The sequence below is a fragment of the Stegostoma tigrinum genome, unplaced genomic scaffold (genome assembly GCF_030684315.1).
Source record: "Stegostoma tigrinum isolate sSteTig4 unplaced genomic scaffold, sSteTig4.hap1 scaffold_555, whole genome shotgun sequence".
In the NCBI taxonomy this organism is placed as follows: domain Eukaryota; kingdom Metazoa; phylum Chordata; class Chondrichthyes; order Orectolobiformes; family Stegostomatidae; genus Stegostoma; species Stegostoma tigrinum.
This window is the reverse complement of record NW_026728489.1, coordinates 17,731-40,023: the sequence shown is the minus strand read 5'-3', so window position 1 is coordinate 40,023 and position 22,293 is coordinate 17,731. Positions and strand designations below refer to the sequence as shown.

The window sequence follows — 22,293 nt, the reverse complement described above, 5'->3', positions numbered from 1 at the left end:
AAGTAATTCCTTTCATCCCTTTCACTTCCAAATTATGTTTGTTCCTCACGGAAACTGGTATTCTGCTTCAGTTTATCTATTGCCTCGAAAATTCTGGACTAATCTGTAATTGACAGTGAGTTTCCTGTTAGCAGTGCTATTTATAAGAGGATTAACTGAACTTAACCACTTCAGTGCATAATTTAATATTGCCTTGCATAGCTCCAAAAATTTTAAGAGCCTGCTGTTTGTACTTTTATGTTGGTTTTCATGGCTATTTAGTTTCTGCTCATACATTTATGACTGCTTGCTGAGTCTCAGAGTTTGGCTTCATGACAGGAATCTGAAGGCAATATTCTCTGTTTTGCACCATCTCATCATATTGATGACCTGCATTCTGTATGCAGTTCCATCCATTCATCTGTTGATAATTTCACACGACATTGATCAAGTCCTTCCATTTCATTATGACATTTTCCATTCTTGCAAGGGATTTGGCTATCACCGGTGAAGTTATCATTTGTTGTCCTTCGCTAATTGCCGTTGAACTGAGTGGATAGCTGGGCGGGTGGTTCAGAGCTACCTACATTGCTGTGGCTCTGTAGCCACATGTAGATCAGATGGGGTAAGGATGATCGAATACTCCCCGAAAGGACAAGAGTGGATCAGATGGATTTTTACCAACAATTGTTGATAGTTTCATGATAGCGTTACTGGAAATGACTTTTAGTTCTGGGTATTTTTGTAATGAAATGTAAATTTGACCAGCTACAGTGTTTGAACATGAACCTACATTCTCCAGAGCATCAGCCTGGGTCTCTGGATTTTTAGTTCAATGTATTTGCCACTTGCCCACTGTCTCTCAGCCATTATTACAGTTAATTTCTTGGCTTTTTTTTCTCTTTGCTTGGAGAACTTCCCTTCTGCCGTCTGAGCTGAAAATGTGTATCCTCCTCGTTTATTGTGGCCTTTACAGCTTCACATGTTACAATCGCTGCTCGTCAGATTTACCTTTTCCAGGAAGATTCTGGCAAGGTTACTTCTAAATAGGTTTATGCCACCGTGGCAGATGAAAACCTTCCATACAATGGGAACGTTGTGAATACGTTGGATGCAGAGCAGAAGCAATTTACAATAATTCCAGGGATGTGATATCCCATTATGAAAATCGACTGGGGGAGTTGGGACAGTTTTCCTCGACTTTGCTAGCATTTGTTTCTCCCCACATAATTTGCCGTTTCTTCAAAATAAAAAAAAATACATAATTTAACTACTTAACTTGCATTCCTTCGATGGTTAAAAATATCCAAACAAAAATGAACATTTCTCTTACTACTTGTTCTTCCTTTATAGGTACCGCAGCCTCAAACACTTGAATTATGACATGTGCCGAAGCTGTTTCTTTTCGGGGCGCACGTCAAAGGGGCACAAGTTACATTACCCAATGGTGGAGAACTGCACTCCAGTGAGTAATATATTATTCCACTTGATAGAATTGTTCCAATCTGTCGAAACTTAGGGATTTTACCATTTAAATACAATCTTCCCTCAAAGTTGAAGTAGTTTGCTAAAATGATAAAAGGCCAACAGCTTAAATCAGGCTTCAATACCAGAAATACAATATTGTGCAGAAGCTCTTTGATGTCAAGTTGAGGCTCAAGGAGGGATATGTCATCATGCCCACCCTTTTCTCCAACTTTGTCGCCACCATTCTTAATCTCATCAAGAACAAGCTTCCCAGTGACTTGGATAGGATGGATGGAAAACCTTTTCACCTCAACCACTTAAAATCACAGAAGAAAATGACACTGACCTCGCATATGGAACTTCAGTATGTGGTTCACAATGTCATTTCCACTCTCAGAAGTCTTCAAATCTCCCTTCAGGCTTTTGCAAAAGTATCCTTGAAAAGATCCTTGAGTTCAAGGCATGCATCGTTCAGCCTCTCCTATATGACTGTGAAACCTGGATAACATCCAGCTGCCACTTCAAGACCCTTTCAGCACAGTTTTGTCATGGATTCTCCACATCAGCTAGGAGGAAAAACCTCCTAGCATCAGCATTGACGCCATGATGATTTGAAACAAACCCCATTGGGCTGGCCATGTACTTGGGATGCCTAAGTTATGACTACCAAAGTAAATTTTTGCCAACTGATTTCAAAGACCTTGAAATGTTCCTTCAAGAAATTCTACATCGAGGTCAAAGTATGGGATATCCCCATTCAGAAGAAACCAACTTGGGGGAATCTCCTGTCTGAAGACACATAATTCTTTATGAACACAGGCAAGAAGTTGAAGTGTGGGAAAGGAACTGGAGAAAGGAATGCTAGTGTTCTCAAGGCCAAGACCACTTCCATCACCCTGAAAGACCTGCTAAACGTGTGGCTCTAGTTCAGGCTAATCAACCCGCACAGAGCTCATGACCCGTGATACGGAATTTCCTAGCTGGGCAATCATACTCATCAGCCAGTGATGGCCCTTAATATTGTGCAGAATATAATTTGATCTCAAACAAGTACTGTATGTAGCTTTGAGCATTGCTATGGAAAGACCAGGTTTTATAGAATAATCAGAATGGTGCAGCATGAGAAACTGGAATTAAGAGGAGGTAGGTGATACTTAATTTTTATTTGTTTCTGGGCCACTGGCATCGCTAACTGGGGCAGCATTTATTTCCCATCCTTAGTTAGCCTTGTAATTGTTGAATCATTGTAGTCCATGTGCTGTAGGTAGACTCAGTCAGTCGGGGGTGAATTTCCAGGACTTTGACCCAGTGATAGTGAAAGAACAGCAATATATTTCCAAGTTGAGATGGTGAGTGGCTTAGACAGGGTGTTGTAGGTGGTGCTGTTCTCATATATCTGTTACCCTTGCCCTTGTAGCTGAAATTTGTCATAGGTTTGGAAAGTCCTATCTCAGGATCTTTTGCAGATTTCTCAGCGCATCTCATAGATGGTACACACTGCTGCTAATGAGCACTGGAGGGAGTAGGCTGCTTTTTCCTGGATGGTGTTGAACTTGTTGAGTGCTTTTGCATCTGCACCCATCTAGGCAAGTGGGGATTATTCCATCATTCTTCTGACTTGTTCCATGTAGCTGGTAGACAGGCTTGGGGAATCAGGAGGTGAGTTACTTGATGCAGTAATCCGAGCTTTGGGCCTGCTACTGTAGCCACTGCATTTAAATAGGAAGTCCAGTTGAATTTCTGTTCACTGGTAAAACCCGGGATTTTGATAGCGGACAATTCAGTGATGGTTACACCATTGAATGTCAAGGGACAATTTATAGATTTTCTCCTACTGGAGATGGTCATTACCTGGTATTTGTGTAGTATAATTGCGACTTGCCACTTAGCAGCCCAAGCCGAGATATCGTTCTGGCCTTGTTGCATTTGGACATGGACAGGTTCAGTATCTGAGCAGTGGTGAATGATGCTGAATATTCTGCTATCACTGGTGAACATGCCCAGTTCTGACCTTATGATGGAGACAAGGTCATTGATAAAGCAGCTGAAGATGGTTAGGCTTAGGACTGTACCTTCAGGACCTCCTGCAGCTGACCTCCAACAACCAAAATGCCTCCCATTAGGAGAGGCGATGACCTAATGGTATTATGACTAGACTATTAATCCAAGCACTCAGGTAATGTTCTGAGGACCTGGTTCAAATTCCACGATGGCACATAATGGAATTTGAGTTCAATGAAAATCTGGAATTAAGAGTCTAATGATGATCGTAAATCCATTGCCAATTGTTGGAAAAACCCATCTGATTCACTTATGTTCTTTAGGGAAGGAAACTGGGCTAGGCCTGGTGTGGCCTACATGGAACTCCAGATATCAGTTAGGCAATTTGGGATGGGCAATAAAAGCTGGTCTAACCAGCAATGCCCTCTTTCCCATGAAAGAATGAAAAAGCATCGTCCTCTGTGCAGATATTATTCGAACCAGTGGTGAGTTTCTGCTGGATTCCCATCAGCTCCAGTTTTGGTAGCGCTCCTTGATGCCACACTCGGTCAAATGTAGCCATCCTTAGCTCACCTCCGGAATTCAAGTCTTTTGACCATGTTTGAACAACAGCTGTAATGAAGTCAGGAACTGATGAGGTAGCAGAATTGAGGATTTTGTATAGGGATCTGAGGGATGTGGCAAATCGAGATTTCCAGCAAGAATTTGACCAGTTGCTGCATAAAAAAGTGAACCAGAAGGTTTGATCCAAGGGGATTAAGGGTAGAATATTGGTTTGAATAAAGGCCTGGCTAACTGACAGAAAGCTGAGGGTCAGGATAAATGAGTCTTTGTCTGGATGGTGAATTGTTACAAGTGGGGTGCTGCGGGCTTCAGTTCTCTGACCTCGACTATTTGTAACATATACAAATGATATGTAAGCAGAGACAAAGTGTAATGTAACAGAATGCATGGATGATTCTGAAAGAGGTGGGAAAACAGCCTGTGATGTGAAATAGAACATCCACAGCTGAATATTGATAGGCGAGGAGAATGGGCCAGAATCTGGCAGGTGGTTAATGTGGATAAGCATGAGGCTTGCCTATTTTGTCCAGGAAAAAAAGGGCAAATTATTATTTAAATGGAGGGGAGATTCAAAGTGTGTCAGTGCAAAGTTGTCTGGCTGTCTTTGTGCATGAATAGCTGAAAGTTGGTATGCGGGTTAGGCATAGCACAAGGAAGGCAGATGGAACTCTGGCATTTATCACAAAAGGACTGGATCATTAAAGTAACAAAGTGTTTTTCCGAACACATTGGGTGTTGGTGAGACCAGAGTCTTGTGTCCAGTTTTGATCCCCTCACTGAGGATGAATGCGTTTGCACTGGAGGCAGTTCGGAGGAGGTTGAACTGATTGATTCCAGGGATGAAATGGCTGTCATATGAGAAGTGGCTGAGTAGCTTGGGCTTGTACTTGCTGGTGTTGGAAAGAATGAGCGGGGTGGTTCTGATTGAGGTATATAAAATAGTAAAGGGGATTGAAAAGATTGGCATTGAGCAAATGTTCTGCATTGTGGGACATTCTTAAACAAGAAGCTGTAGCTATCGAGTGAGGCATGGCATGTACAAAATAGAGACGAGGAGTGGGTTGTGAATCTATGGAATTCATTGCCCCTGAATGCAATGGAGGCAGCACCAATCGACCGATTCAAGAAAGAAATAAATATGTTTCTGATGAAAAATAGGGAGAAAGGGCCATGGGGAGCAGGCAGGAGAGTGGAGTTGAGATCAGGAAAAGATCAGCAACCACGACTAACAAGATAAGTCAAGGACAGGATGAAAGCAAAAGAAAAAGCATAAAATGTGTTGCGGTTAGTGGGAAGCCAGTGAATTGGGAAGCCTTTCGAAAACTGGCAGCGGACAGGTAAAAAGGTAATAAGGGGGAAGAAGATGAAATATGAGGGCAATATTAATGAGGGTAATATTAAAAAAATTGCAGGAGTTTCTTTCAGCTATAAAAGGTAAGAGAGAGGCAAGAGTACAAATAAAGAGAACAAAGAAAATTACAGCGCAGGAACAGGCCCTTCGGCCCTCCGAGCCTGTGCCGATCGAGATCCTCTGTCTAACCTGCCATCTATTTCCTAAGGGTCTGTGTCCATTTGCTCCCCGCCCATCCATGTACCTGTCCATAAGACCATAAGACATAGGAGTGGAAGTAAGGCCATTCGACCCATCAAGCCCACTCCGCCATTTAAATCATGGCTGATGGGCATTTCAACACCACCTCCCCGCACTCTCCCCGTAGCCGTTGATTCCTTACGAGATCAAGAATTTGTCGATCTCTGCCTTGAAGGCATCCAACGTCCCGGCCTCCATGCACTCTGTGGCAATGAATTCCACAAGCCCACCACTCTCTGGCTGAAGAAATGTCGTCTCATTTCAGTTTTAAATTTACCCCTCTAATTTTAAGGCTGTGCCCACGTGTCCTAGTCTCGCCGCCTAACGGAAGCAACTTCCTAGCGTCCACCCCTTCTAAACCATACATTATCTTGTAAGTTTCTAAATCTCCCCTCAACCTTCTAAACTCTAACGAGGACAATCCCAGGATCCTTCGCCGTTCATCATACGTTAAACCTACCATTCCAGGGATCATCCGTGTGAATCTTCGCTGGACACGAACCAGGGCTAGTCTGTCCTTCCTGAGGTGTGGGGCTCAAAATTGGATACAGTATTCTAAATGGGGTCTAACTAGAGCCTTATAAAGCCTCAGAAGCACATCGCTGCTTTTATATTCCAACTCTCTTGAGATAAACGACAACATTACATTTGCTTTCTTAATTATGGACTCGACCTTCAAGTTAACTTGTAGAGAATCCTGGACCACACTCCCAGATCCCTTTGCACTTCTGATTTGCGAATTTTCTCACCATTTAGAAAATAGTCCATGCCTGTATTCTTTTTTCCAAAGTGCAAAACCTCACATTTACTCACATTCAATTTCATCAGCCATTTCCTGGACCACTCTTCCAAACTGTCTAAATCTTTCTGCAGCTTCCCCACCTCCTCAGCACGGCCTGTCTGTCCACCTATGTTCGTATCATCGGAAAACTTCGCCAGAATGCCCCCAGTCCCTTCATCCAGATCATTAATGAAAATGGTGAACAGCTGTGGCCCCAACACTGAACCCTGCGGGACACCGCTCGTCACTGGTTGCCATTCCGAAAAAGAGCCTTTTAACCCAACTCTCTGCCTTCTGTCAGGCAGCCAATCCTCAATCCAAGCCAGTAGCTCACGTCGAACACCATGGGCTATCAACTCGTTCAGCAGCCTCCCGTGAGGCACTGTATCAAAGGCCTTTTGGAAGTCTAGATCGATCACATCTACTGGGTTTCCCTGGTCTAACATACTTGTTACCTCTTCAAACAATTCTAATAGGCACGACCTCCTCTGACTAAATCCATGCTGACTTGTTTTAATCTGACCCTGCACTTCCGGGAATTTAGAAATGTCATCCTTGACAATGGATTCTAGAATTTTACCAACTACCAGGGTTAGGCTAATCGGCCTATAATTTTCCATCTTTTGCCTTGATCCTTTCTTAAACAAGGGGGTTACAACAGCAATTTTCCAATCATTTGGGACTTTCCCTGACTCCAGTGAATTTTGAAAGATCACGACCAAAGCCTCCGCTATTTCCTCAGCCACCTCCCACAGAACTCTAGGATGTAGCCCATCGGGGCCAGGAGATTTATCAAATTTTAGACCCTTTAGCTTTTCTAGCACTTTCTCTTTTGTAATGCCTACCGTATTCAACTCTGCCCTCTGGCTCTCCCTAATTGTTGGCATACTACTCATGTATTCCACTGTGAAGGCTGACGCAAAGTACTTATTAAGTTCTTCAGCTATTTCCTTATCTCCCGTCACAGGCCTTCCTGAATCAATTTGGAGCGGCCCAATATCTACCTTTGCCTCTCGTTTGTTTCTTATGTATTGAAAGAAGCTTTGACTATCATTTCTAATATTACGAGCTAGCCTACCTTCATATATGATCTTCTCCTTCCTTGTTGCTCTCTTTGTTATCCTCTGTCTGTTTTTGTAGCCTTCCCAATCTTCTGATTTCCCAGTGCTCTTGGCCACTTTATAGGCTGTCTCTTTTTCTTTGATATATTTCCTGACTTCCTTTGTCAGCCATGGCTGTCTAATCCCACCCCAGATAATCTTTGTTTTCTTTGGGATGAACCTCTGTCCTGTGTCCTCAATTACACCTATAAACTCCTGCCATTGTTGGTCTACTGTCTTCCCCGCTAGGCTCTGCTTCCAGTCGATTTTCATCAATTCCTCTCTCATGCCCCTGCAATTACCTTTATTTAACTGTAATACCATTCCATCCGATTTTGCCTTCTCTCTTTCAAACTGCAGACCGAACTCTACTGTATTATGATCGCTGCCTCCTACGTGTTCCCTTACTTTAAGGTCCCATGTGAGATCCTGTCCAAGTCTTTGCTGAAATCTGTTTTCACTGCATCAATTCCCATCTACACACTCCGTCACCTCTTTGAAAGGATCATCTAGGTTTGTGAGGCATGACCTCCCTCTGACAAAGCTATGCTGACCGTTGCTGATCAAACCCTGCTTCTTTCCAAGGAAATTAAGCCTGCCGTTCAGAATATTCTCCAATATTTTCCTATCTACTGATGTGATACTCACCAGACTGTAATACTCTGCTTTATGTTTGTCATGCATTTTGTTAAGTGGAACTATGTTACTTGTTCTCCAGGTAATTCTTCTGATTTTAAATTCACCGGATCACCTTACATGTCCCCAGTCTCTGTTAATTCTGCTCAGGAATTGTGTGCCGAAATGCTCCTTCTCACATGTAAAAGGTGATGTGAATTTCTCGTTTAACACCTGACAATTGCTGTCCAGTTCAAACCATACATTTTCCTCTTCATCCCTCATGAGACCTGGTTTTCCCTGGATTTTCTCTTTGGCTCTGAGACACTTGTAGAAGATTTTGAGATTCTCCCTGATCCTAATCCTGGTCACCAGCGTTCTGTTGCCCTCTATTTGTTCTCTTAATTGCTATGACAAGATCCCCCTGCACACTATACATCATCATCATGGTGGTTTCTCGCAGATGTGGATGACAGTCTCCCACTCTCAGGCTGAATCTACGGGTGGCTGTACAGACCGATGCAGCTACCGTAGGCTCTGTTGCATTTGGGGCAGAAGGTGGTCGTGGGAAGGGGTGAGGGCGTTGTTGATGTAGCTGCATGGCTTCCGCTGCTTCCAAATCAAGCCTCGAGGTGTTGATGCCTTCCCAGGTGCTCCTCAGGCATCGGACCGTCTTCAGCCAGTGATTCTCGGTGTCTGCAGGAATGTTGCACTTCACCGTTGAGGCCTTGAGTTTATCACCGAGTGCTTCCTCTGCACATCTGGGTCTCGCCTGCTGTTTTGAAGCTGGGATTAGAACATGCGGGGAGTCTCGTGTCAGTCATACAGATGAAGTGTCCAGCCCATTGTGGCTGATCGAGGATGGTCAGTGCCTCAGTGCTGGGGATGTTGGCCTGGTTGACGTTAGTGTGTCTACAGGGACTCTGTTGATTTATTCCCTTGATAACTGTTATACACCTCCCTTTTCCTTCTTATCTGATCCAAGAACAAAGAAAATTACAGCACAGGAACAGGCCCATCGGCCCTCGAATCCTACGCCAATCGAGATCCTCTGTCTAAACCTGTCGTCTATTTTGTCAGGGTCTTTGCTCCCTGCCCATCCATGTACCTGTGCAGGTACATCTTAAAAGACCCTATCGTGTCTGCGTCTACAAGCTCTGCTGGCAACGCATTCCAGGCACCCACCACCCTCTTCCTAAAGAACTTCCCTTGCATATCTCCTTGAAACTTTCCTCCCCTCAGTTTGAACTCATGACCCCTTGTAATTGAGTCAATAACTCTGGGGGAAAAAGCTTCTTGCTATCTACCTTGTCTGTATCCCTCATGATTTTGTAACCCTCAATCAGGTTCCCCCCTCAATCTCCGTCTTTCTCATGAAAATAATCCTAATCTATTCGACCTCTCTTCATAGCTAGCACCCACCATACCAGGCAACATCCTGGTTAACCTCCTCTGCACCCTCTCCAAAGCATCCACATTCTTTTGGTAATGAGGCGGCCAGAACTGTACGTAGTACTCCAAGTGTGGCCGAACCAAAGTCTTATACAACTGCAAAATGACCTGCCAACACTTGTACTCGATACCCCGTCCGAAGAAGGAAAGCACACCATATGCCTTCTTAACCACTCTGTTGACCTGCATTGCCAACTTCATGGAACAATGGACCTTAACACCCAGATCTCCCTGAACATCAATTTTCAGGGAGAGGGGGAAGGCAGATTGAAGATGGACAGAGGGGAAGATAGGTGCAGAGGAGACAGACGAGCAGTAAGGAAGGAGAGGATCAAATATGAAGGAAGGCTAGCTAGTCATATTAGAAATCACAGTGAAAGCTTCTTTCAATACATAAGAAACAAACATGAGGCCAAAGTAGACACTGGGCCGCTCCAAATTGATGCTGGAAGGCTAGTGATGGGAGATAAGGAAGTAGCTGAAGGACTTAATAAGTACTTTGCGTCAGTCTTCACAGTGGAAGACATGAGTAGTATGCCAACAATTAGGTAGAGTCAGGGGGCAAAGTTGAGTATAGTAGGCATTACAAAAGAGAAAGTGCTAGAAAAGCTAAAAGGTCTAAAAATTGCTAAATCTCCTGGCCCCGATGGGCTACATTGTAGAGTTCTGAGGAAGGTGGCTGAGGAAATAGCAGAGGCTTTGGATGTGATCTTTCAAAAGTCCCAGATGATTAGAAAATTGCTGTTGTAACCCCCTTGTTTAAGAAAGGATCGGGGCAAAAGATGGAAAATTACAGGCCGATTAACCTGACCTCGGTAGTTGATAAAATTCTTGAATCATTGTCGAGGATGAGATTTTGAAATTCCTGGAAGTGCAGGGTCAGATTAGAACAAGTCAGCATGGATTTAGTAAGGGGAGGTTGTGCCTGCCAAACCTGTGAGAATTCTTTGAAGAGGTAACAAGTATGTTAGACCGGGGAAACCCAGTAAATGTTGTCTATCTAGACTTCCAAAAGGCCTTTCATAAGTGTCTCACGGGAGGCTGCTGAGCAAGGTGAGGGCCCATGGTGTTTGAGATGAGCTACTGGCTTGGATTGAGGATTGGCTGTCTGATAGAAGGCAGAGAGTTGGGATAAAAGGCTGTTTTTCGGAATGGCGACCAGTGACGATTGGTGTCGCAGGTTTCGGTGTCGGGGCCGCAGCTGTTCACCTTACGTGTTGATGATCTGGATGAAGGGACCGGGGTCATTCTGGCGAAGTTTTCCGATGATACGAAGACAGGTGGACAGGCAGGTAGTACTGAGGAGGTGGAGAGGCGGCAGAAAGAGTTAGACAGTTTAGGAGAGTGGTCCAGGAAATGGCTGATGAAATTCAGTGTGAGTAAATGTGGGGTTTTGCACTTTGGTAAGAAGAATACAGGCAAGGACTATTTTCTAAATGGTGAGAAAATTCGTAAAGCTCAAGTACAAAGGAATCTAGAAGTGTTGGTCCAGGATTCTCTCAAGGTTAACTTGCAGGTAGAGTCCGTAATTAAGAAAGTGAATGTAATGTTGTCCTTTATCGCAAGAGGGTCGGAATATAGAAGCAGCGATGTGCTTCTGAGGCTTTATAAAGCTCTAGTTAGGCTCCATTTAGAATACTGTGTCCAATTTTGAGCCCCACACCTCAGAAAGGACATACTAGCCCTGGAGCGTGTCCAGCGGAGATTCACACAGAATATCCCTGAAGTGGTAGGTTTGACATACGATGAACGGCTAAGGATCCTGGGATTGTACTCATCAGAGTTTAGAAGGGTGAGGGGAGATCTAATAGAAACTTAGGACATAATGTCTGCCTTGGAAGGGGTGGACGCTAGGAAGTTGTTTCCATGAGGCCGGGAGACGAGGACCCATGGGCACAGCCTTAAAATTAGAGGAGGTAAATTTCAAATGGAAATGAGATGACATTTGTAAAGCCAGAGAGTGGCGGGCTTGTGGAAATCATTGCCACGGAGTGCAGTCGGGGCCAGGACGTTGGATGCCTTCAAGGCAGAGATTGACAAATTCTTGATCTCACGAGGAATCAAGGGCAACGGGGAGAGTTCAGGGAAGTGGAGTTGAAATGCCCCTGAGCCATGATTTAAATGGTGGAGTGGACTTGATGGGCCGAATGGCCCTACTTCCACTCCGATGTCTTCTGGTCTTAAGTAAAAGGGGCGGACATGAAGCCAGTAGAGGTGAGTGTGGGTGTGGAGGTAGGGAGGGGATAGGTCAGTCTGGGGAGGACGGACAGGTCAAGGGGGCGGGAAGAGGTTAGTAGGTAGGGAATGGGGGTTTGGCTTGAGCTGGGAGGAGGGGAATCGGTAAGAGGAAGAACAGATTAGGGGACGAGCTGGGCTGGTTTTGGGATGCAGTGGTGGGAGGGGAGATTTTGGAGCTTGTGAAATCCACGTTGATAGCATTGGTCTGCAGAGCTCCCAAGGCTCAGTTAAGGAAGGACAATAAACACTGGTCAGTCAGTCATACATCCAGCAAAAAACGTTTATTTTTTTCAAAAAATAGGATGCATCTGTGAATCAAGTGGCAAAGCATTATCGAGTTTTGAGAAGATTTGTAGCTCAGGGTTGAGGTTCTGGATGTAAGATTGCTCACTGAGCTGGAAGGTTAGTTTGCAGACGTTTCGGCACCATTCCAGGTAAAATCATCAGTGAGCATCCGGGGAAGCGCTGGAGTTAGGTCCCGCCTTCTCTTTAAGTGTTCCGGTTTCCTTGGGTTGGTAATGTCATTTCCGGTTCCTTTTCTCAGAGGATGGGAGATGGATTTGGCGCCAACGTGTTCTCCCGAGTGTAGTCTGTGTGTGGCATGAACTGCCAGAGGAGTGACAGAGGCTGTTATACTCACAGTATTTAGAAGTCACCTGCAGGGACACATGAATAGGAAGGGGCTGGAGGGATATGGGCTACAGGCTGGCAAACAGAACTAGTCAGTTCCGGTATCTGGTCGGCCTGGAGGAGTTGGGCTGAAGGGTCTGTTTCCCTGCTGTACAACTCGACGACTCTGTCTCTCTCTCTCTCTCTCCCATTTTCTCCAAACCCACCCCCCGCCACACACACAAATCTCTGTCTCTCCATCTCTCTGTGTGTGCCTCACTCTATGTCTCTGTCTCCCTCTGTCGTCTTGTCTCTGCCACCTCGCTGTGCACTTCTGTCTCTCTCCTCTTTCACTCTGTCTCTTTGGTCTCTGTGTGCGCCCCTCTCTATCTCTCGTCTTGTATCTGGCTCCGTCTGTGTGTGCTTTTGCCGTTCTCTCTCCCCTTCTCCCTGTCTCTCCGTCTCTCCCTGTGAACCTCTCTCTGTCCCCTCTCCCCCGCCCCCATGTCTCTCTCTTTCTCTCTATCCGAGCCTCTCCACCCGCTCAGCAGGGAGCGTTGTGAGTTTTTTGAACGAAGTTTAAAAATCTCTATTTAAACCCAACCCATCCGCAATCAGACTGCATTTCTAATCCCCTCTCTCCCTCACACACACACACACACACACACACACACACACACACACACACACACACACACACACACACACACACACACACACACACACACACAGAGTCTGTCTCTTTCTCCCTCTCAGTCAATCCCCTTCCTCTCCTGTTCCGACTCAGACCTTTCCCCCCGCCTCCCTCGGCGACGAGTCCGCTGTCTGGATCCCTTTTCCCGGGAGGGTTCTGAGGACCCAGCTGTTCGGCAACGGGGATCATCGCACCACGCTCCCGTACCCCTACAACCTCCTGTTCTCCAGGTTTGGGGTCACGGGCAGCGCCGCTTTCTGCAGCCGAACAGCCATTGCCACAAGATTGGATGGGAGGGGGTGTTTCAGGAGCGAAGGGATGCCCCCTCCCTGCCGCTGTGGGAAGTAGGATCTTTATCGCACAGCCCTCCGTAGTCGAATAGCACCCCGGCGACAAGGTGAGAAGACAGGAGGGGCTCCCGGGGATGAGGGAAGGACACAACCACTGTCAGTATAAGGTTAGGGGGTGATCATACCCCTTCCTGGGGCTGAGGGGAGCTCCTGATGCCAAGCGAACAGCCGAGATCGACCCGCAGCTCTCCGACCTCAAGGGGACCCTGTCTCAGAGGCTGGAGCATTTCCAGCCGGAGCTCGGAGGGAAAGGGTCATCGCACCCAAAACGGTACCTCGGGACTTTTTCTTCACAGATGCTGAGCATTTCCAGCAACTTGTGTTTGCATTTCCACCCGGAGGTGGGTTTGTGGAGAGACACCATGGGACGGGAATGGGTGTGGGGTTTGATGGGGCAGTCACAGAGACTGTTGAGAGAGAGAGAGGCAACCCCCGTGTCAGGGTTTGGAAAATCTCCGGCAGTTATTCATTTCTCTCTCAGCCGAAGGCGCTGCGTGCTTTGGTTTCCTTTCCTCTTGTACTCTCTCCCCCTGTGAATAAAGCCAGAGTGAGTTTGTGGGCGGAGAGAGAGAGAGAAGGGACAGAAAGATGGAAATAAGGGAACATGACAAGGGAGTGAAATTAGAGCCAGCAGAGGTGAGAATCAGAGGGAGGGAGGAAGAGCAAGAAAACACAAACAAAGGAGAATGGGGGGTAACAAGGTGTTGATGCGGATGAACACAGCAGGACAAGCAGCATCAGAGACGCAGGGAAGCTGATGTCAGAGATGATGGGAACTGCAGATGCTGGAGAATCCAAGATAATAAAATGTGAGGCTGGATGAACACAGCAGGCCAAGCAGCATCTCAGGAGCACAAAAGCTGACGTTTCGGGCCTAGACCCTTCTTCAGAGAGGGGAATGGGGTGAGGGTTCTGGAATAAATAGGGAGAGAGGGGGAGGCGGACCGAAGATGGAGAGAAAAGATGATAGGTGGAGAGAGTATAGGTTGGGAGGTAGGGAGGGGATAGGTCAGTCCAGGGAAGACGGACAGGTCAAGGAGGTGGGATGAGGTTAGTAGGTAGATGGCGGTGCGGCTTGGGGTGGGAGGAAGGGATGGGTGAGAGGAAGAACCGGTTAGGGAGGCAGAGACAGGTTGGACTGGTTTTGGGATGCAGTGGGTGGTGGTGGGGGGGGAAGAGCTGGGCTGGTTGTGTGGTGCAGTGGGGGGAGGGGACGAACTGGGCTGGTTTAGGGATGCAGTAGGGGAAGGGGAGATTTTGAAACTGGTGAAGTCCACATTGATACCATATGGCTGCAGGGTTCCCAGGCGGAATATGAGTTGCTGTTCCTGCAACCTTCGGGTGGCATCATTGTGGCAGTGCAGGAGGCCCATGATGGACATGTCATCTAGAGAATGGGAGGGGAGTGGAAATGGTTTGCGACTGGGAGGTGCAGTTGTTTGTTGCGAACTGAGCGGAGGTGTTCTGCAAAGCGGTCCCCAAGCCTCCGCTTGGTTTTCCCAATGTAGAGGAAGCCGCACCGGGTACAGTGGATGCAGTATACCACATTGGCAGATGTGCAGGTGAACCTCTGCTTAATGTAGAATGTCATCTTGGGGCCTGGGATAGGGGTGAGGGAGGAGGTGTCGGGGCAAGTGTAGCATTTCCTGCGGTTGCAGGGGAAGGTGCCGGGTGTGGTGGGGTTGGAGGGCAGTGTGGAGCGAACAAGGGAGTCACGGAGAGAGTGGTCTCTCCGGAAGGCAGACAGGGGTGGGGATGGAAAAATGTCTTGGGTGGCGGGGTCGGATTGTAGATGGCGGAAGTGTCGGAGGATGATGCGTTGTATCCGGAGGTTGGTGGGGTGGTGTATGAGAACGAGGGGGATCCTCTTTGGGCGGTTGTGGCGGGGGCGGGGTGTGAGGGATGTGTTGCGGGAAATACGGGAGACGCAGTCACGGGCGTTCTCGATCACTGTGGGGGGAAAGTTGCTGTCCGAGAAGAACTTGGACATCTGGGATGTGCGGGAGTGGAATGTCTTATTGTGGGAGCAGATGCGGCGGAGGCGGAGGAATTGGGAATATGGGATGGAATTTTTGCAGGAGGGTGGGTGGGAGGAGGTGTATTCTAGGTAGCTGTGGGAGTCGGTGGGCTTGAAATGGACATCAGTTACAAGCTGGTTGCCTGAGATGGAGACCGAGAGGTCCAGGAAGGTGAGGGATGTGCTGGAGATGGCCCAGGTGAACTGAAGGTTGGGGTGGAAGGTGTTGGTGAAGTGGATGAACTGTTCGAGCTCCTCTGGGGAGCAAGAGGCGGCGCCGATACAGTCATCAGTGTACCGGAGGAAGAGGTGGGGTTTGGGTCCTGTGGAGGTGCGGAATAGGGACTGTTCCACGTAACCTACAAAGAGGCAGGCATAGCTGGGGCCCATGCGGGTGCCCATGGCCACCCCCGTAGTCTGTAGGAAGTGGGAGGAGTCAAAAGAGAAGTTGTTGAGGGTGAGGACGAGTTCGGCTTGGCGGATGAGGGTGTCGGTGGAGGGGGACTGGTCGGGCCTGCGGGACAGGAAGAAGCGGAGGTCCTGGAGGCCATCTGCATGCAGAATGCAGGTGTATAGGGACTGGACGTCCATGGTGAAGATGAGGTGTTGGGGGCCAGGGAATTGGATGTCCTGGAGGAGGTGGAGGGCGTGGGTGGTGTCACGGACGTAGGTAGGGAGTTCCTGGACCAAAGGGGAGAAAATGGAGTCCACCTGGAGATGAGTTCGGTGGGGCAGGAACAGGCTGAGACGATGGGTCGACCAGGGCTGGCAGGTTTGTGGATTTTGGGAAGGAGATAGAAACGGGCCATGCAGGGTTGGGGAACACTGAGGTTGGAGGCTGTGGGTGGGAGGTCCCCAGAGGTGATGAGGTCATGAATGGTGTTGAAGATGATGGTTTGGTGCTCGGGTGTGGGGTCATGATTGAGGGGGCAGTAGGAGGTGGTGTCGGAGCATTGGCGTCCGGCCTCGGCGATGTAGAGGTCAGTGCGCCCTACTATCACTGCGCCACCCTTGTCTGCGGGTTTGATGGTGAGGTTGGGGTTGGAGCGGAGGGAGCGGAGGGCTGTCCGTTCTTCAGGGGAGATGTTGGAGTGGGTGAGAGGGGTGAAGAGATTGAGGCGGTTAATGTCTCGACGGCAGTTGGAGATGAAGAGGTCGAGGGAGGTTAGGAGGCCTGGGGGTGGTGTCCAGGAGGAGGACTTGTGTTGGAAGCGGGTGAAGGGGTCAGTGGAGGGAGGGTTAGGTTCCCGGTTGAAGAAGTAGGCGTGGAGGCGAAGACGGTGGAAAAACTGCTCTATGTCCAATCGTGACTGGTATTGGTTGATGTGTGGTTGTAGGGGGACAAAGGTGAGCCCCTTACTGAGGACTGACCGTTCGTCCTCAGTCAGTGGGAGGTCTGGGGAGACGGTGAACATGTGGCAGGGCTCAGTGTGGCTGTCTCCTCTGGGGTTGCTGGCTGTGGAGGCTGTGGGCGGAGCGATGAGGTCGTCGGCCGTGGGCGGGGTTCCGTCGGCAGTTGGAGTATCGGGGGAGGCGGCAGCAGCTGCGGTGAGGGTGGTGTGTGAGGTGTTGTATCTGTGGAAGTGGAGGTGGTGAGTGCAGCAGCGGTTCCGGAAGTGGTGTGGCCGGCGGAGGCGGATGTGACGTCATCGGTGGGGTCTCCGGCCGTGTCTTCATGTTCAATGGCGGCGGGGCAGGTACAGACTCGGGATTTGGGAGGCGCAGGAATCCTCTTGTGGGTGGCAGGGGCCCGTGAGTTGGTTGTACTTAGGATTTTTGGTGTCCAGTAAAGCTGAGTGGAACTGGGTGTTCAGTCTGTGGATCCTGCGGCGGATAAAAAACAGCAGGGGTCCTGTGCAGGTCTGGGAGAGGGAGGCTCTGAGCTGGGGCAGGCTGGATTGCAGTGTGTGGAGGTGCCGGCGCATGGCTGCGAGTGTCTGTTTCAGGAGTCGCAGGGAGAAACGCTTCTGAAGGGTCTGAATATTCTGGGTGTAGAGGTGATGTCAGCCTGTCTGCTGTGTTCATCTCCCTTCCTCCTTCCCCCCCCCCCACCTCGTCCTGCTCCCTTCTCCCCCCCTCGTCCTGCTCCCTTCTCCCCCCCTCGTCCTGCTCCCTTCTCCCCCCCTCGTCCTGCTCCCTTCTCCCCCCCCCCGTCCTGCTCCCTTCTCCCCCCATCGTCCTGCTCCCTTCTCCCCCCCCTCGTCCTGCTCCCTTCTCCCCCCCTCGTCCTGCTCCCTTCTCCCCGCCTCGTCCTGCACCCTTCTCCCCGCCCCCGTCCTGCTCCCTTCTCCCCCCCCCTCGTCCTGCTCCCTTCTCCCCCCCTCGTCCTGCTCCCTTCTCCCCCCCTCGTCCTGCTCCCTTCTCCCCCCCCTCGTCCTGCTCCCTTCTCCCCCCCCCGTCCTGCTCCCTTCTCCCCCCATCGTCCTGCTCCCTTCTCCCCCCCCTCGTCCTGCTCCCTTCTCCCCCCCCCTCGTCCTGCTCCCTTCTCCCCCCCCCTCGTCCTGCTCCCTTCTCCCCCCCCCTCGTCCTGCTCCCTTCTCCCCGCCTCGTCCTGCACCCTTCTCCCCGCCCCCGTCCTGCTCCCTTCTCCCCCCCCCTCGTCCTGCTCCCTTCTCCCCCCCTCGTCCTGCTCCCTTCTCCCCCCCCTCGTCCTGCTCCCTTCTCCCCCCCCGTCCTGCTCCCTTCTCCCCCACCTCGTCCTGCTCCCTTCTCCCCCACCTCGTCCTGCTCCCTTCTCCCCCCCTCGTCCTGCTCCCTTCTCCCCCCCTCGTCCTGCTCCCTTCTTCCCCCCTCGTCCTGCTCCCTTCTGCCCCCCTCGTCCTGCTCCCTTCTGCCCCCCCTCGTCCTGCTCCCTTCTGCCCCCCCTCGTCCTGCTTCCTTCTCCCCCCCTCGTCCTGCTCCCTTCTCCCCCCCTCGTCCTGCTCCCTGCTCCCCCCCTCGTCCTGCTCCCTTCTCCCCCCCTCGTCCTGCTCCCTTCTCCCCACCTCGTCCTGCTCCCTTCTCCCCCCCTCGTCCTGCTCCCTTCTCCCCCCGTCGTCCTGCTCCCTTCTCCCCCCCTGTATTGATCTCATCTTTGACTCAATACAAAAAACCAAAAAAATGAAACCCAATGAGATGAATTTTGGATCAGTAATTATACATGGCATAATTTGACAGAAAATGCACTGTTGTTAAAATAATTAGCAATTCAACCAGAAAGGCCACTAATGTGAATCCTGGATCTGTGTATCATTTGAAATTACTTAATTGTATAGTTTTAGTATTTGACCACAAGATGGAGAATTCTGTTCAGGTGATGTTGTAGCCAGAAGATAGAAAGATGATAGAAATGTTTGGAGAGATATGGGCCAAGCACAGGCAGGTGGAACTAGTTGAGTTTGGGATTGTGATCAGCATAGACTGGTTGGGCCAAAGGATCTTTTTTCATGCTGTATGACTCTATGAAACTCAAGCTTAATTGTTCGAAACTCACATTCAGACATATCTAACCTTTATCATAATCTTACAGAAAGATAGCGACTTTATCCCTCAGAATTGCAGAGTCTTTAATTTTACATCCTCAAGACATTTAGCAGGGATAGCATGGATTATAGAGTGAGTTGAGTAGATTGGTTCATGATTAATTCTGAACTGAATTTGATTTATTTTACATTTTTAGACAACATCAGGTGAAGATGTGCGTGATTTCAGCAAGGTGCTGAAAAATAAGTAAGAAATATTTTGCCAAACATCCTCGCTTGGGTTATTTACCAGTACAAACAGCTCTAGAAGGCGAGAACCTTGAGACGTAAGTTTATTGATGTGAGATTTACTAATGTATCAATGCCCATTTGGGAGTTGACAAATATTGCAGCATTATTCATTCTGCAGCTTTGCAGGAGAGTGAGGTTGTCCATTTGCGCATATGTCAGAAGTAGACAATACAAAAACAAGGGGGGCTTAACTGATATCATTGGTCCTCTCGCCTTCAAAACAGTGTAGTTACTCAGAGAGTACATTTGCTGAGGACTTGTTGATACTGTCACTAACGTGCAACCTTCCTTGATATCTTTCTCTGTCCTCCAGTTCTGTCTTTAAAAACTACAATCAATTACTCTCTCCTGAAAAGAAAAGAACCTTTGGCTGAACATAGAACAAAGAACAGTACAGGCCCTTCGGCCCACGATGTTGTGCCGTCCTATTATCCCATTAAGATCAAACTACCCTGCATACCCTTCATTTTACTGTCCTTCATGTGCCTATCCAAGAGTTGCTTAAAAGTCTCTAAATGTATCTGACTCCATTACCACTGCCAGCAGCGCATTCCACACACCCGCCACTCTCTGTGTAAAGAACTTAGGTCTGACATCTCCCCTATTCCTTCCTCCAGTCACCTTAAAATTTCTCCCCCTCGTGCTAGTCATTTCTGCTCTGGGAAAAAATCTCTGACTATCCACTCCAGCTATGCCTCTCATCATCTTGTATACCTCTATCAAGTCACCTCTCATTCTTCTTTGCTCCAATGAGAAAAGTCCTCGCCCCCTCAACCCTTCCTCATAAGACCTGCCGTCCATTCCATGCAGCATCCTGCTAAATCTCCTCTGCACCCTCTCTAAAGCTTCCACATCCTCCCTGTAATGAAGCGACCAGAACTGAAGGCAATATTCCAAGCGCTGCTCCATCCCCATGAACGAATGCTGGATTCCAAATCTCTTTCCTCTTGATGCTTTAAATTCATTGCTGTCTTTCGTGTAATTTCATACTTGAATTCACCGGATCAACTTGCCCCTGCATTTCTGAGACGCTCACAGGGACCGGCCCCCGCAGCCCTCTCCCGCTCACGGCGATTTGCCTCCGCAGCCCTGTCCCCCTCACGGGGACGGGCCCCCGCAGCCCTGTCCCCCTCACGGGGACGGGCCCCCGCAGCCCTGTCCCGCCCACGGGCCCCGGCCCCCCGCGGCCCTGTCCCGCCCACGGGCCCCGGCCCCCCGCGGCCCTGTCCCGCCCACGGGCCCCGGCCCCCCGCGGCCCTGTCCCGCCCACGGGCCCCGGCCCCCCGCGGCCCTGTCCCGCCCACGGGCCCCGGCCCCCCGCGGCCCTGTCCCGCCCACGGGCCCCGGCCCCCCCGCGGCCCTGTCCCGCCCACGGGCCCCGGCCCCCCAGTCGGCATGGAGGAGTTGGACTGAAGGGTCTGTTTCACTGCTGTACAACTCTACGACTCTGTCTCTTTCTCTCTCTCTCCCATTTTCTCCAAACCCACCCCCTGCCCCACACACACAATCTCTGTCTCTCCATCTCTCTGTGTGTGCCTCACTCTATGTCTCTGTATCTCTCTCTCTGTCGTCTTGTCTCTGCCACTTCGCTGTGCACTTCTCTGTCTCTCTCTTTCTCTGTCTCTTTGGTGTGTGTGTGTGTGCGCCCCTCTCTGTCTCTCCTCTTGTCTCTGCCTCCCTCTGTGTGTGCTTCTGCCGTTCTCTCTCCCCTGTCTCTCCGTCTCTCCCTGTGACCTCTCTCTGTCCCCTCTCCCCCGCCCCCCTGTCTTTCCCTGTGTCTCTCTTCCTCTCTGTCCGAGCCTCTCCACTCGCTCAGCAGGCAGCGTTCTGGGTTTCGTTCGAACAAAGTTTAAAAATCTCTGTTTAAACCCAGCCCATCCGCAATCAGACTGCATTTCTAATCCCCTCTCTCTCTCACACACACTCTGTCTCTTTCTCCCTCGCAGTCAATCCCCTTCCTCTCCTGTTCCTACTCACGCCTTTTTCCCCCTCTCCCTCGGCGACGAGTCCGCTGTCTGGATCCCTTTTCCCGGGAGGGGCTGAGGACCCAGGGTTTCGGCAGCGGGGATCATCGCACCACGCTCCCGGACCCCTACAACCCCCTGTTCTCCAGCGGTCTCCAGCATGACCACCGGGCTGGGAGCAGGCATCCAGGCTGCTGGAGCGCTCGCTGCTCAGTGGCTCGGCCCTGCGCCGCCTTTGCCAGGACCGGGGATCCGAGGTGGGAGAAGGCCTCTTTGCCCGGCTCCTGGGCACAGCTACCTGCCTGAACAGCTGCCTGGCACCGAGCCTGCGCTCCCCGAGTACCTGGCCGCGGTACGCGACGCCTTCCGTGGCTGAGCAGCCGACAACGATCTCCGACTGCAAGGTCACAGTGGGGTTTGGGGTGAAGGGAGGACTGGGGACATGAGCACGGTCCCTGTTTCACATCCTGCGCCGCTCCTATCACAAAGCGAGGGGTTGGGAATGTATGTTTTGGGGGTGAGAATACCCCTCCCCGGGTGAGGGGAAGGCTGGGGACATTGGGAGGGTGTCTATTATACAGCCCTGCGCGGGTTTCCGTAGCAGAACTGCCTACAGCTCTCCGACTACAAGGTAAAGGGAAGGAGCGGGATGGGATGGGGTAGGCGTTGGAGGATAGCCGTCCTGGAAGCGAGGGGACATGGGGAGAGTCACTATCATACAGCCCTGTGACTGAGTGGCCTACAGCTACTGCAAAAGGGTCGTGGTGGGGGTTGGGTTCGGAGAGGGGTGTTGTCGGGAGGTTTGGGGTCACAGGCAGCGCTGCTTTCTGCAGCCGAACAGCCACTGCCACAAGATGAGATGGGAGGAGGTTTAGGAGTGAAGGGATGCCCCCTTCCCCCGCGGCTGTGGGAAGTGGGATCTTTATCGCACCGCCCTCCGTAGCCGAATAGCACTCCAACGACCAGGTGAGAAGGCAAGAGGGGCTCCCGGGGATGAGGGAAGAACACAACCACTGACAGTATAAGGTTAGGGGGTGAACATACCCCTTCCTGGGGCTGAGGGGAGCTCTTGATGCCCTGCGCCAAGCGAACAGCCGAGATCGACCCGCAGCTCTCCGA

The 22,293-nt window shown here is 50.0% G+C and overlaps 1 protein-coding gene across 3 annotated transcripts in view; it reads left to right on the top strand.

Annotated features, from left to right (window-relative positions):
- LOC132208868 (dystrotelin-like) overlaps positions 1-22,293 on the top strand; it is a 45,652-nt gene that overhangs the window by 5,725 nt on the left and 17,634 nt on the right. The window contains exons 1-2 of one of the 3 annotated variants that reach the window (XR_009444976.1): positions 1,096-1,444; positions 19,117-19,245. Coding sequence is in view for 1 of the 3 variants with exons in the window: in XM_059644183.1 (XP_059500166.1) it covers positions 1,333-1,444 (112 nt within the window). In the remaining 2 variants the exon portion in view is untranslated. Of the gene's footprint in view, positions 1-1,095; positions 1,445-16,817; positions 17,156-19,116; positions 19,246-22,293 lie in introns of those variants that run through there. The other 2 variants (XR_009444975.1, XM_059644183.1) reach the window with 2 other exon arrangements.